At 44.9% G+C, this 15,855-nt stretch overlaps 1 protein-coding gene across 1 annotated transcript in view; it reads right to left on the bottom strand.

Moving 5' to 3' along the window:
* Positions 1 to 312: 312 nt before the first annotated feature.
* DGKK (diacylglycerol kinase kappa) overlaps positions 313 to 15,855 on the bottom strand; it is a 106,114-nt gene continuing 90,571 nt past the window's right edge. Inside the window, exons 19-28 of the mRNA XM_025372835.1 lie at positions 15,033 to 15,129; positions 14,679 to 14,786; positions 13,614 to 13,727; positions 13,112 to 13,246; positions 11,776 to 11,936; positions 11,043 to 11,184; positions 9,986 to 10,072; positions 6,705 to 6,815; positions 5,389 to 5,516; positions 313 to 3,933 (exon numbers count right to left, since the gene is read on the bottom strand). Coding sequence (XP_025228620.1) covers positions 3,858 to 3,933; positions 5,389 to 5,516; positions 6,705 to 6,815; positions 9,986 to 10,072; positions 11,043 to 11,184; positions 11,776 to 11,936; positions 13,112 to 13,246; positions 13,614 to 13,727; positions 14,679 to 14,786; positions 15,033 to 15,129 — 1,159 coding nt within the window. The 3' untranslated portion in view covers positions 313 to 3,857. The remainder of the gene's footprint in view (positions 3,934 to 5,388; positions 5,517 to 6,704; positions 6,816 to 9,985; positions 10,073 to 11,042; positions 11,185 to 11,775; positions 11,937 to 13,111; positions 13,247 to 13,613; positions 13,728 to 14,678; positions 14,787 to 15,032; positions 15,130 to 15,855) is intronic.

Raw genomic sequence — 15,855 nt, 5'->3', positions numbered from 1 at the left:
AACTAATTCCACTGAGATTTGTATCCTGCAGAGAATTAGCTCCTGGAACAATTACAGTGGCATGTATTTCCCCACAGGATCATCCAGAGTCGCAGCTAAGTTTTAGAATTCTTCTTGGCAACCCCTTTAGTATCATGATCATCCCTGATGGAGATTCTTGGTTTGTGCTGCCGCTGTCCTCCCTCACCTGCCATCGTGACCCGCATGTGGCTTGTTTAGAGCTTGGATGACCACCCAAGCCCACCTGCCCCCCATTTCCACCACCATCCAACTCCCCTTATGCTGAGGTAAATGATGAGGCACTGGCACTGATTATGTTTATCCATTTATTAAAATATTTCAAGAAGCAATACTTTATTAACTTTGAGGACTGGTGTTCCATTTGGCGGGGGGAGAGGAATAGGCACACTTTGTGGACCTTTTTTTTTTTCCTGCTTTTTCCTGTTACCCTGTAACTACCCCAGCTTCCTCCCCCAACCAGCCCCTGGCCCTGCTGCTTATTTGCAGGGGCCTCTGAGGAAATAAAAAGCACAGAGCAGAAAACAACAATGGATTACAGATTAGCTGACAAATAGACAAATGCAATTCCATAAACCGTATACCCAAGCAAGGTCTCATATAGGATGGAATGGTGCTAATGGGTTTGGTTGCTTTGGTGTTATTTTCCACCTCTCGTGAAACAAAAATTCTTCCATTTGTGTCCTGAGGGAAGATGACGTTGACCCTGACTGTTTCTTCTGGCCCAGTTTTATTAAGGTAAAAAGTCTCTTTCTTATTCTTACCCTGCCCTTATGCACACAGCACAGGGCCTTTCTGGAGAATGGGACCCATAACTGTTTACCTCCTATAGTAATGACACCAGAAGCAGTTGGTGGCAGTTCAAATATATTGGCCTTTTCTTCCCCACTATCCTTCTGGCCAGGAATTGCCTACCCAATCAATTCATCAGAAAGTGCTACCAAAGATACAACCAAACCCTGGAGCTTTGGGTCTTAATGATGTCTAACATAATTGAGATGGATATTTGGTGTTTGGGCCCACCACCCAAGCAACTGTATTAATTACTGCAAGCAGTTAACAAAGTCCTTAAAGGAGCTCACACTCCCAGGGCTAAGACAACTCCCTTGAGAGAGGGATCACTTCTTGCTTTGTTTCCAAGTGAGCATATGCAATAACAGGTGCTTGGCAAGCTATCTTCCTTTTTGGGAAACTACTGGTAACAGTAATTTAGGAGGTAACTGAGGGATTGAGCAAGCCACACCTGCTCCTGGGCCTTGTCATCTATCAACTCTGCTCCATGAGCTGACTCTAGCCCCAAATACATTTCATTCAATATCATTCTGACTCAGAGTGGGAGGACAGGGTGGGTGAAAGGGAATCCACATGGTACAACAGAGCAACAGCAGCATCACTGTGCACAAAGACCTAACTATTGCAGCAAAGTAAGCACAAGAGATGGAGTCTTATTACAGTTTACTATCATCAGTGATAAAAATAATTACAAGACACTGCCTTGCTTAGTCACTGCCAAGATAAAGCTACCTTCTCCCAGGACTTCCTTCTGCCGTCCTAAATTTTGCTCATTTGGAAATTTTCCCCTTCGGCAAAAGCTCTTCTGAAGAAAATGCAACTTGGTTCCCACTCTGTGAGTGTGTGTGCAGGTGTTAACACATGCAGCCATGGAGGAGCCAAGTCGGGCTACAATGGTGAGTTTGCTGATTTCATCTAATACCTCCTCCTGGGAAGAAAGACTAATAACAGAGAAAGCCAAAGACACAGCAACAGCACACTCACTACTCAAATATGTACAATAAGCTAACACATTCTGATGCTTAAATAAGTTTTAAATGTTTTCTGTCATCTTTTTCCATTGACTTTCTTCTCTAGTTGTAGAGCTAGGACTTAGTTTGGCACAGCAATCAGACATTTGGGGACTATCCCCTTGTTAATATTTTTCTCCTCACCCCTGCGGAGGTGGAGCACAGGTGGCTGGTTTAAGTGGGTTAGGCTGGTGGAGTTCCAGAGTTGAGAACCAGTGCTTGGAATCTGGATTGTGCACCTCAATGAACCAGCCGTTGGACTGAATCAGGTAATTGAGCACACTAAGTTTGAGAAGTAGGGAGAGGCCAGTTTTCTCTTGATAAGTGGGAAGGGACACTTAACTAAAGGTATGAGTCAAGGGTGGGGTGAAGATGCAAGGCTGACCAGAGAGAACCTCTCTGGGCATTGGGGTTTGATTAGATTTGCCTGACCGGGAGAAGGCTTTTTGAAAAATGTGAATTAGGATTTGGAGCGATTTAGGAATAGTTTGTTTTCGTGAGAAATTTGCAAGAGGAACCACAGGAAAGCAGAGGCTTCTAGCCTTCATTTCTCCAGGCCCATGTTTTTTCTGATCAATGCCCCTCTGTACTCAAGGGAAAAGGGCAAGATGGGAGATTTGAAGGTGACTTGAGGACTGACCCAACAGCCTGTCCAGAAGATGAGGCCAAGATGGAGCTTGTGGGGAAGGGCCTAGGCTGTGACTTAATTGTCAGGCAGTCCCTAGTTCAGGCATCTAAGTCACAGAGCTCAAGGCCTGGTTGCTCCATACAGTCTTTTTATTGGGGAAGGGCACAGTTGCTGATGAAGAGTCTAGGACAAACAGAGCAAAAAAAGGCAGCATGCCAGCTTAAACCCCTTCTTTAGGGCATTGGTGTTTTTGTTCCCCTTTCCATGGCCTGGCTCAGAATTTTAAGGGGGCATCAGAATCAGCTGGGCCATAGATCCCAGCCACCTCTAAGACGCTGAAAATGCACCAAAAGATTTAGAAGCTCCACCAAGAAATAGGGCAGTTGGTAGAGGTGTATGTGTTATGTAGAGTAAGGGGGAGTGGGAAGGGATTCCTGGATTAGCACAATAAATTATAGGGTCACTTAGAGGTCGAGTTGTATTTTCAGTTCTTAAAAATATATGTGTGTGTGTGTGTGTATATATATATACATCTTTATGTCTCTATACATAATCTATACTGCAGCACAGCGGCAAAACATTTAGTTAAAAATTCCAGCAAGAATGCAGGCAAACACTCCATGGAGGCATGCAGGCTAGGATCAAGGCAGCAGGAGGGGAGCCTGTATGGTTGCCATGAAGGGTGAGTTCCAACCAATGAGCCCACCCAGCCACCAGAGCACCACCTGGACATATGCAGACATAGAAGCACACATGGAAAAACACAAAGGGTTTGCAGAAAGAGAGAGAGAGAGAGAGAGAGAGAGAAGTTACCACATCTACAAGAAGAGATTTCACATGGTCATCTTAACAGGAAAGTGGACAAGCCCCCAGGACCTAGTTCTCATTTTAATGAGCCAGCTAGAAGAGATCTGAAGGTGCAAGTTGCAGTTGGCAGGGATTCGGAGAGACACACAACCAAGCCTGGCTGTCCTGCCTGCCCCCTTCTCTTCATCTCCCTGGGAGTCTGTGTGTCTTTTCATTCATTCCTTAGCATTGATAGTTTCTCTGCTGGTCAGAGAAAACTATTTCAAAACTCCCTGAAGAGGTGAACTCCCTTGAATCCTTTATAGATCCCAGGCCATTCATAAAGCGCTTATCCCAATAAACATTATAGTTGCTCAAGATGCACAAAGAGAAGGAGAACTGAACAAGACAACTCAGAACAAGAACCTTTGGCCAATGAGGAAATGTAAACCTCTAAGGAGACCAGATTAAGTCCAGGAAAATGCATTAGTGAAAAGAATTGGAGGGTCTTTCTTGGTGGTGCTCATGTTTGTTCTGAAATGATTTAGTCTAGCCTGTATTGAGGTTTTGAGAGCTTTTTAAGTAGAATTCTCAATGTTGTGAGTTCTTCCAGCTTTCAAGGGCTACAGTTGAGATCTTGATGGTGTTAGAGGATCATCGCCCTTTCCTTCATCTTCACAATGTCTGCGGTGCCACAGACTTCCTTCAGAGGAAAAAAATGGTATAGAAATAATGAGGTTAGCACACTGCCAGATGCCTAAGTATGTGGACCCAAAAGAGAGCAAAAAGTCTGTTAGAAGATAGACTGGTTTGTTCCCACTTTACTAACCATCTCTGAATCATCAGAGAAAACCAGCTAAAACCATGTGAGCTAAAGACAAATGGGATGAATTTTCAGAACCTGATAATCTATGGAACTGATATCGACTCCATCAGAGTCTTTAGAAATATTTGCAAACACCATAGTCTCCCAATTGACAGACTCTTAAGGAATCAACCAGTTGGACCATACCTGAGAAAATACAGCTTGATTCAAGAGATTCTCTCTCTTAGCATTCATGCAAACTCTTAGTTCCTTGAAAACAAACTGCTACCCTCTGTCCCTTTCTTTTTTTCTTTTCTTTTTTCTTTCTTTCCTTCTTTCTTTCGTTTCTCTCCCTTTCTCCTTCCTTCCTTTCTTTATTCTTTCTCTCTTATACCCCTTCCTTCCTTCCTTCCTTCCTTCCTTCCTTCCTCCCTCCCTCCCTTCCTCCCTCCCTCCCTTCCTCCCTCCCTCCCTTCCTCCCTTCCTCCCTCCCTCCCTCCTTCCTATTTCTTTCAAGATGAGGTCTCACTTTGTTGCCCAGGCTGAAGAGCAGCAGCACGATGACAGCTCACTGCAGCCTCAGCCTCCCAGGCTCAAGCAATCCTCCCACCTCAGCCTCCCAAGTAGCTAGGACTACAAACGCACACCACCATGCCCTATTATTTTTTTATTTTTTGTAGAGACGGGGTCCCACCATGTTGCCCAGGCTGGTCTTGAACTCCTGGGCTCAAACGGTCGGCCTGCCTCGGCCTTCCAAAGTGTTGGGATTATAGGCGTGAGCCTGTTCCTTTTTTTCCATGTCCACTATTACTACATCTCTCAAGCTTCCGGGTTGTCTAGGACCAAAATTTAGGAGGGGCCACCATGGACATTAGAATTGGCACAACTGAAAACTCTAAGAGAACCTTTTGAATCCCACTGATATGTCAATAGTCTTTAAGGCCAATTCTGAAGAAAGAAGAAATGGAACCAAAATTCAAACAATAAAACATACAGATATGTTGCTTTTCTACCACTTACTATAACAGGAACAAAAGTGTTTAGATAGGTCACGGAACCTGTTCCTGACTCTTAAGAGTGAATCAGGCAGAAAAATCACTGCCTGTTAGCATTTTTGTTTTCTGTATATGTCATGGAGACCACACAGGTTCTTCCCTTACCAGTGTCCATATCACTTTCTCTCACCTTGTCCAAGATATGGCTTGGTATCACTTACTGCTGACTCCCAGATGGCCTCCCCCTTCATCATCACCATTCCCACAAACATTTCTAATGGGGGCTTTAAGTTCCTGGGAGGTAGCCAGGCTGTTGGGGGAAGTCTTCATGACCCCTCTGCCTGTAGGGGAGACTTACCAATAAAACTCTGGGCACTCTGGCCTGATTTAGGCTTGTGTTCCTCTTCTAGCTTTTTCTTTCCCAATTTGGGGAACTTAAGTTTCAGCCTGAGGCTTCTACTGTCAGTGTCCGAAGATTTTTCCTAAGAAACCACAAGAGGAAGGTCAAAATGTTAGTTGCCTAATATTCAAAGATAATTGCTAGAGTCCTGGAAAAGTGGTAAACAAGAATGGCTGCAGAGAACCGGGAGATCTGCTCTCTATCCAGGTATGAGAAACACCCCCATCACCGGTCGCATGCCCTAGGAAAGCAATTGATCCTTACTAAGAGGCTACTTGATGCCAGGTGCCTTGCTAGCATTAATAAATGCTCTCATACAACTCTCAAAGCAACCTTGCAAAGTGGTTATTAACATCCCTGTATCAGAGATGAGGAAGCAGAAGCTTGGAGAGGTTAAATATTTCACCTGAGCTCATGTGGCTGGGGATTAGAAGGATGAGATTGCTAGCGCCACTGCTAGCTCACATGGAATCTCTGCATGAATTAGGAAAAAACACCTCTTCCTTCAGGCATATAGTTTGGTGAGCCCTTACTTGCCCTTGGCCAAATACCTTCTTATAGGGAAGACCCTTGCCTGCCAGCCCAGCTGCTTCCCTGTCTGGAATGCAAAGAGGGTTCTCTAAACATAACTCTTAATTATGAATGTGGGCTCTCTGCTGTGCAGATCATTCAGGCTCCGTAATTCCAGCTCAGGCCTGCTAAAGTGTGCTTGTTTTACTACTGGTCTCAGTAAATTACAATTTTGAGATTAACTTTGTTGCCAGAAAACCCAGAGTGGGAGGGATGGAAAGCAGCAGGGAGAGGTAATATTTGGAAGATTTAACCACCAGTATGGCCTGGGCACCAACCATTTAGAGCAGGTATTGGCTGTGAACAACTGGCATGGCCATACTGGTATGAACTAGATGAAGTTCAGTCCTGGCAGCAGGTGCTGAGCAGGGAGGGGGAATTTGCAGCCAGGAAAACAACACACGAAAAAACCTATCTTGCTTATTCTTTCTTGATCATCTCTTGTTACAGAATGAGTCTTCTTTCTGGTTATTTTTCCTCAGTTGCCTAATCTTTCTACATGTTTTCTGCTTTACCCTATCTATTTATGATGAAGAGATTAGGGGGAGGTGGGCAGGGAGGACGCTCCAGTAACCTTCAGTTGAAAGCCAGCACTGGACACCCTGTACTACAGTCACGATGTCCTGGCCCACACTGGAAGGGAGGGCACTAAGGAAGAATCCCTCTTTCCCTTTATTTCCCAATTTCCAAGATTACGCACCTCTGGAACAAAGATTGGATTCATCCAGTCAATCTCAGATAGTTTTTTGAACTCCTTATTCATGGCATCCAGGGCGCTTTGTAGTGCGGTCTCATCCTCAGCACTTCTCAGCTGGTACAGACAGGAAAAAGAGTGAGTGTCCAATGCCTAGCACTTTTGTAGACTCTTACACTCTCCCCTACTCCCAGTCCCTGCTAGTGACCAAGAGACCACAAGGTGCCAACTTGCATCCCTTTGGCCCATAGCCAGCTCTTTTCTTTCTCAACAGGAATATCCAGAAAACAACCAAATGATGGGGCTCTCCTTGGGGCGGGGCATGCTTACAGTTTTGCAAGCAGAGAGGCCTTTTGATTAGTATCAATTAACACTGAGCTTCACCCCTACAGCTTAGGGTCCAGGACAAGGGTCCTACTGTTGACCTGAAGTCCCTGGAGACATCCCAGTGTTCCCCTAAGTAAAAGCTACCTAGTTTTGAGCATATACTGTGTGCCAAGCAGTGTACATACATAATTTTGTCCCATCTTCCTGGTAGCCTTACAATACCTTACAAGGTACTATTGTTCTCATTCCATGGGTGAGAAAACAGATTCCAAGAAGTTTGGTGCTCAAGATCACACAGCTAGACAGAATCCAGGTCTGTTTAACTATATAACCTACCCTCTATACAACACTGTCTTAGCAAAGACATGTGGGGAGGCCAGATGCTGAGGGAATCTTTATTACATGCTTACTGTAATTTAAAGGTTGTTTTGTGAAGCAAGGAGAGAGCTACAGAGAGGCTGGCTCAACTTTCTCCTCCTGGAAAAGAGAGTCTGTCTCCCTTGGCCGTGCTTTAGCCCCAACCTATCACTCTTACTAATTAAGAAATGAGTTCTAGATGGCTTGTCCCACAGGTTTAGGAAGCAAATTTAAGTGCTCCCTAGTAACCCCCAGCGCCCACAAGATGAACTCTGTACAGTCCATGAAAGACTTAAAATGGATTCTTTTGGGACCATCTTCGACTTAGAAGAATCAAGTTCTAGAACATCAACACAGGTGAGATAGTTCACAATCCAGTAAGTAGTGAGCTGGGAGAACAGGTGGGCACAGATATCTCCAGCCCTCACATGCTTACAGCCCACCTAACCTGGCCTCACCTCTACTCCCCGGCATGCACTTTACTTTCAATCTAGCACTTATGTGGCTTTTTGCTGTGCACGGGCCACTTGCTGCTCCAGCCATAGGTCGAGCCTTGCTGGCTGTCACAAATGGGTGGCATGTGAATGAGAGGAGTACAGGGTAGGAGGTTATGGTCAGTGACGATGGGATACTGAGGGAGGAACAAGTCAGTGCAGACAAATAATGATTTTTGCTTTTCAACTAGTAACTTAAGAAAACAATTTCCAAGATTATGCACCTCTGGAACAAAGATTGCCCTAGATGGACGGGACATGTGTGTGCCAAGTAAGGGAAGTGGGAATTACTGGGAAGGATTCACTTCGTCATCAATTTACTTCCCCTTGCTAACTCTGAGCTCCTTACTGCCCTCCTTCTTCAAGGGGAGGAATAACACCCAAATGAAACAAGCTGTATCTCCATCTCACCTCTAGGACAGCCTTTCTGGAGATACATGGTCATTCTTAGCTGCTGCCTGCTTCTTGGCCACATTTGGATGTGTGGATGTGTATGTGTGTTGAAGTTCTCACCAGGCCCTATGAGGTGGGAGACTTCTCAAGTGTGGTATGTGCTCAAGTTGGGTTGTTGGTTGGTATGAACCAATTTTCAGGTCATGAGTCTCAGGAAAGTCTGAATGGTGACAAGAGACCAAACTCACCCATTTCCTGCTGCCCAAACAGGCAAGGCCATTGAGCTCTGCCTATATATAGAAGGTACTTCTGTTGATGTTGTCTGAGGCTGAAAGACTAGCTTGGGGCTCAGATGTTGGGACAGCCTGACCTGATTGCCTTAGCCACTCTGCCTCCTGTGCAGTGTGCCAGTTAGATGAGCAAATGAAACGAGGAAATAGATGCACTTCTTGCAATATCTCAGAAGCCCCTCTTCAAATAAACCTTAATTAGATGAGAGGCAAGCACAGCACCTGCCTCAGGGCCTTACCAGCCAACCCTAAAGTGGGATGATCATAATTAGTCACCTCATCAGAGCACACTCACCAAGTATGCCTATGGGTTTTGCATTCTGAGAAACATGCAACTAGCCTTGTAGCTCAAAAATGGAGCCTCAGTCTGTTCTCCCTGGCAGTAATAAAATGTACCATCTATGAAGCTGCTAGTATGTGCTAGGCACTGATAGGTACCAATATACAACACCCTGGAGAGGTAAGGATTGTAATTCCTATCTTGTAGATATGGAAACTAGGACCCAGAGAGGTGAAGTCGCACAGCTAGTGTTATAGGTTGAATTGTGTCCCTCCAGGAATGATACATTGAAGACCTAATCCCCAGTACATCAGAATGTGACCTTGTTTGGAAATAGGGTCATTGCAGATGCAATTAGTTGTTGAGATCATATTGGATAGGGTAGGCCCCAATCCAATGTGACCGTGTCCTTATAAGAAGATGGCCTTGTGAAGACAGAGAAACACAGAGAGAACATCATGTGAAGATAGAGGATTGAAGTGATGCATCTACAATCCAAGGAACACCAAAGCTTGTCAGAAAACCACTGGAAGCTAGAAAGAGGCAAAGGACCCCTCACAGGTTTTAGAGAGAGGATGGCCCTGCTGACACCTTGATTTTGGACTTCTTAGCTTCCAGAATTGTGAGAAATACATTTCTGTTGTTTGAGGACACCTAGTTCTTGATACTTTGTTATGGCAGCCTTAGGAAACTAATATATTAATAGCTAGTAAGTGGCAGATTTGAGATTTGAACCCAGGAATCTCCCAATTTTCCCACTATTCCACACCACCTTCTCATAGGGTGAAAGAGGCATATAGAAACTTAGGAGGCACAGAGCAGTTCAAAAGAGCTCACTTTTTTCTACTGGAGCTGTATCAAGTATGATAACACTCTACTTTTTATTGGCCTGGTCTGAAGCCACAAGACATTTACCAAAGGAGAGGTTGAGGCTTTCTCTCAAGAGTATGGTAGTCCCTATGGATTAGCATAACCCATGAAGTCATATAATCAACAACAATCCTAGGTGACACAGTAGGGAATTCCAGGCAAGCACCTGGCCAAAATGCTCCCACGGGTCTCCAGTGCCCTTGGACCAAGCACAAGACCATGATCATGTTCAGATAGAATACTTTGCCCTCCCATGCTCCAACCCCCTGCACTCACCAGCTTTTCATCCAGGAAAGCTGTGGTGTCATCGTAGAGCCCTTTAAGACTAAATGTAACATCTACAGCATCATTTCTGCTTAGAGTCTGAGAGAAGAACAGAAAAGGAGAGAAAAAGACAAAGACAGGGGAGTTGTTGGTTAGTAAGCATGCAGCTGGCTTCTCCTGGCTTCTCCGTGGGAATGTAGAAGCAAGCTAGTAGGATGTGGCTATAGGTGAAAAAGCATTATTCAAAATATAGCACAACTAGTACAACATGAGCACCAACCAATCAGAACCAGTGCCAGTTGACAACTGCTGGTACAGTAGTTGTGTAGTACTATGTGAAGTGGCAGAGCATGGTTTGGCTTTGGCATCACTGATTGATTGCAGTGGGTATAGGAAAATAGGAAATATGCAAACCAGAGGGTAAATTTAAGGCCACTTGTTGTCCCTAGGCCAAAACCATCATTCCAGGGCAGGTGGAATTAGGGCCTACCATCTCTCTTCTTGCAACTTCAGGACTTGAGTTGCGGGCCTCCTGCAACTGTAATCAGGCCCTGACACAATTATATCTTTTGCCTAGCACTAAAGTTACTTTTTAAAAGCATCAGTTAACAATTCTGGCAGTGGACAAAGCCATGGGGTGACACATTTAACATTAAGTGTCCTGCCTGATATGGACCTTTCCCTCAAGAGGAAAACCAAGGCACCCAGAAGTTCTAGTTCCAAAAACAGGTGTCCCCTTATCAGATTATACAGAGATCTACTTGGGATAAGGAAGGCCCAAGTACAAGTTTCTCGTCATTCATTGTCCATTTCTCCCTTGAGGCTGGTGGGATGGATGGCAGTCAGGGAAGAGGGCTAGCTCTCAGGCTGATGAAATCTGCTGTGGTTTTCAGCAGCCACCTTGGATCTGTAACAAGTCAAGGAATGCCTGCCTTCCCGTCCACTCTATCCATCAGTTTCCTGCCATATTTGCCCAGTTTCTCCATCCAGCCTCTGGCTCCGCTTCCTTCCCTTTCATCCTCTTTCCTATCTGGTTTGTCTTTCCTTAATTCACTCCTTTTCCACTTACTTCAATGGGAATACAGGAAGCTGCACCCATCTCATTGCCACTGTCTTGGCTATAAAATATATCATTCAGGATGTCAGCGCTGGCATTCACAGAATCCATGAGGACAGACACATGCTGGTGGACCTTGCTCAGGTCATTAAGTCTGTAATAAAGCAAGGACAAATAGATGAGCCGGGATTTCTGAAGGACTTCTGGCCTGGGGCGCTGGTGAGGGTTTGGGTAAGGGTAGAAGTAAAAGCCCTGGGTACCTGACTTGGACTCATGACTCCCTCCTGTTATTTCTGCTCTTCTGTAGGTAGCCACCTATGCTAGCAAATGTTTCTACTCTTCTCTAGGTATTTACCTTTACCCATCCTTGTCTCACCTGAATTTAGATACTGGGAACTTGGAGAAGGTAGAAGGCTAGAACAGAGGAGGGCAGCCGACTCTAGGAACTCCAAGGCCCTCCTGATATTTAAGGGCAAGGGTAAACAGTCTTAGTTCTGTTGGGTTTGGAGCAGCATCAAAAGATCCAAATTCATCCCTGGTCTAATGAGAGATGTCTAAACTGGCTTATTGCTGAGCACAAAGAATATTTCCTGCCTGGATTGTGAGGGTCCTACTCAATTTTTAGAGCTCTAAGCTAAATTCCTCTCCGAGGCCAGGCTCCCTAGTAGCCAATAGACACAAACTGGCTTCTTCTCCCTATGCCTTCTCGGGATTCTCAGCCCTGTATCTAGGCCAGTCCACTTACTTGCTGATGAGGTTTTCTGCAAGCCGAGCTAAGTGCTGCATCTGGGCATACTCCTCATCAGAGAGGCTCTCTTGAGAGTCCTGGGAATCCAGTTGGGGTTGAGGGGTAGCTTGAATTTCAGTATGCTTGTACTCCCACATTTTCATTGAGTTCTCAAAGTCCTGGAGATGAATACAGTGGCATATCCTAATGATTGCTGTAGCTACTAGGGCACATGACGGATCTGTCTGTGAGCCTGAAATTTGTGGGCAATGGGTATGTGGCTGCAGTGGGTAAAGGGGAAGGAGGGTCCCCTGTCCATTCCCTCTGTCATACCCATCTATATACCTATACAAGTATCCATCATTTTATTCCATCTCTTCTGGACTATGCCCTTTTAGTTTTTGTTGTTCTGAGTATGCTGGGTTTTGGGACACCAGACTTGGATCAGACACAAGTCTGCTTCCTAGAAGCTCCCATATGAAGGCATCACGACTGACAAGAGAGTGGAGCACCTTTCCTGCTCCCTTCTTTGCCAAATGTAGGCAATATGTGGTGATGCAGTTTAGAGCCAGACATATTTAATTGAATTTTGAATCGTGTTTCTGTCATTTACTAGTTGTGTGACCATTAGCAAATTATTTAACCTCTCTGGTTCTCATTTTCCTCATCTGTAAAACGTGAGTAAGTGTATCCACCTCATAGGATTGTGGAGAGAACCTACGTGAGAGAAACGTAAATGCTTAGCACAGAATAGGCAGTTTATAAACTGGACTTCTCTTCCCTTCTCTATTGCTGTTTCTATGGACTTTTCACAGGTTAGAGTGCAAGATAATCTCCAAGCATTGAATATGTGATCAATAATAGCTCCTTTAAAAGCTTCAGAAAGTTTAGCTGAAGTGGATGACATTTATGAATGCAGCATTTTAAGGAACCTTAGAGATACCTAAAGACCATATTCAATGCAGAATCTGTTGCTGAAGGAGATTTTTCCATAATCTTCTGACGCCTTTAGCTCTCTTTGCAGTGGAGAGAGGAGGATAACCTTGTCCAAAACCAGAGGAGGAAGCTCCTTGTCTCACTCTCCTGGACAGTGTTTGTAAATGTCAGTATATATCAGAATGTCTTGAGGAGCTTGTTGGCAAATTTGGGTTCCTGGAAACTATGCACCCCTATGTGGTTCAGTGGGTCTGGTGTGGGGCCCAAGAATGCATTTATAACTAGCATCTCAAGTGACTCTGATGCCAGAGGCACACAGACCTCCCTTTGAGGAATTCTGCTTGAGTGGAAATATTCAGTACTCAAGTGACTATGGATGAGGCAGTATAGGAGCCCAAGACAAGTTTTTCCCCCTTACCCGATCTCTTGTCAGCATCTGAGCAGCATTCTTGTATCTAATCTTGATAAGGCCTGGTCTCTGAATCCAGGCCTCCCCATCCACCTGCACTGGGATACCTTCTTCACCATCAATGGTTATCATCACCTCATGGCACTGCCAGAGAAAATGAGGAAGAATGGGAGATAAAAATGAGGCAACTGCTATAACTCTATCTGATAATCTCATAGTTATGGCCTTGAATGTGTATCTGAAGCAGGACTGGAAAGGATGTGAAGCAGGACTGGAAAGGATGTGAATCAGATCATCCCAGGAAGAAACGCCTGTTTCTTATGGGCTTTTTGCTCCATTGGCTTCTGCCACCTCTGCCTCCAACCTCAGTCAGCACTTTACTGCCCACCAGATAACCTGCTCACTCCACCCTGGCATTCTTATACCCAGTTAATTCCTGGGACTATCTCACATCCTGGGTAGCAGCCAAAAAACTCAGCGCCTTCGTGGTGCCCACCCAGCTCCTGCCTACCTGGGCAATGCGATGATGATGCAGGTTGACAATACGGGACATTGCCATCTGCACAGAGCCAAATATTGCCACCACCTCCAGCTTCCCATCATCGATTGCAGGAGCCTCATATTCCTGAAGAGGAAGAACTGTGTCACATCTCCCACCCTTGAGAAATCCCACCCTGTCTATAACAAGAAGGCATGTTTAAAGGCTCCTGGTGAGAATTTTTCTAGCTCATGAAGAGAGGAAACACTTCATTATTAAAAGGGAAAAAGATGAGGTCAGGAAGCCAATCTGGGAAAAGGATACTGAACTCTTAGCCAGTTCCCTCCTTGTCCAGTCCAGCATCATAACCCCCCGAGGCCAGTCTTATTGGCCTTATGACCTTCTTGGGTAAACTCAGAGTAAAGCGGTCGTGGTCAGCTTCCCAGGAGATTTTACTGACAGAATTCCTTGGAGAAAAGAGCATGGCCTTGGCCGGGTGCAGTGGCTCACACCTGTAATCCTAGCACTTTGGGAGGCAGAGGCGGGTGGATCACCTGAGGCCAAAAGTTCAAGGTCGACCAGCCTGGCCACCATGGCGAAACCCTGTCTCTACTAAAAATACAAAAGTTAGCTGGGCATGGTGGCTGGTGCCTGTAATCCCAGCTACTTGGGAGGCTGAGGCAGGAGAATCGCTTGAACCTGGGAGGTGGAGGTTGCAATGAGCTGAGATCATGCCACTCCAGCCTGGATGACAGAGCGAGGTTCCGTCTAAAAAAAAAAAAAAAAAAAAAAAAAAAAAAAAAAAAAAAAAAAAAGCATGGTCTAGAGAGCCTTTAAAGGATCTGTCAGACCTGAGGAATGGAAAATCCAAAGCTCAGGCAACACCTAAGAGTTGACCTTATCCTGAGGTCTTCGGTTGAATTTTCTGCTCTTGGATGGTAATTGCCTAAAAAACTGATCATACAGCTGCTGCTAATAAAGGTTTTCAGCCTCTTCTCCCATTGTCCATTTTTCACTTCAGTTAGCACAATGCTTCCTTCTGAGAGACCTTAGTGGGATCATGCCTTTCTCCCTCCCAATTCCTTGTTCCATACTAACCGTGGTTGCTGTGTTGCTTCCCCAGAAGTTGATACCTCCGGCATAGCTGGTAATGTTGAGCACTACGATGCCTTGCAGGTTTGGCAAGGAGATGGTTTCTCCATCACACTGAAAGAAAAGAGTAGCTCTCATTAGCTGGATCTTTAAATAGCAACATGAAAGAACATTTACAGAGATGGGGAAAGGGCTCTGTCTTCTCTTCCATTACATGGAAATCTATCTTTATGCCTTCCTCCCATGAGCTGTGAGGATCACAGAGTTAAAGCTCAGGAAGAACCAGCATATAGGGTATTCCCAAGGCCGTGAGATTTCCTTTCTCCATACCCAGGAAAGACTACCCCCTTTTCCACTAACCTCCAAATGCACTCGTTCTTCCAGTTTCCTGTAAGAGCGCTGCAAAAGTTCCTTGGTTCCCAGAAGGCCATACCACATCTTGTTCTTAAGGCGGCTACTACAGGGAGGTAAGCATTAAGAAAGCAGAGGGTGAATGATATATAGATAAAAGGTGGAGAAAGACAGGAAGGAAAACTATCTTATTTCTCAAATGCCTTCTTAGAGAGAGGAGTCATGCTAAATGGTAACTGGACAGCAGTTAATGTAACTGGTATCCCATGCAAACACAGAAATGTGTTCCTGGGCCCCTTTGAAGCCTCAGTATCCTATCAACAGATAAATTTTCCATTTCTCCTTGCTACCAATATTGGTCCAGACTTGGAAGAAACAGGCTATATTCAGACATCAATGCTCATAAAAAGCTATGAGCATAACTGGCTGCTACACACCAGCTACCCTAGTTGTGCTACTCCAGGAGATTTCAGCTGCTTGGAAACAATTTTATTTGAAACATGTGACTCTTAGAGTGCAATGTTTTTGAAGTAGCAACTTTTCTGGCAAAGTGAAGTACTTTTCCAAACACCAGATCAATATACCAAATGCTTAATTCAATGCCATGGAACAGATCTAAGCTTAGTAGGGAGATTTTAGAGTAACAGCCAGTGGAGAAAAATAAGAGACAGGAAAGGATATCAGGTGACTTGAGGTGGAGGTAGGGAGGACAGGATCTTGCTGACTGTGGGATCTCTGATAGAAATAGGTGGGGTGCTTACGATCACTAGAAAGGCTGGATGTAGTTTACTTTGAGTTTGTAAAGTAGAGCCACAGAAATGAGCCATCATCA

The sequence above is a fragment of the Theropithecus gelada genome, chromosome X (genome assembly GCF_003255815.1).
Source record: "Theropithecus gelada isolate Dixy chromosome X, Tgel_1.0, whole genome shotgun sequence".
In the NCBI taxonomy this organism is placed as follows: domain Eukaryota; kingdom Metazoa; phylum Chordata; class Mammalia; order Primates; family Cercopithecidae; genus Theropithecus; species Theropithecus gelada.
This window is presented reverse-complemented; position numbering and strand designations above follow the sequence as displayed.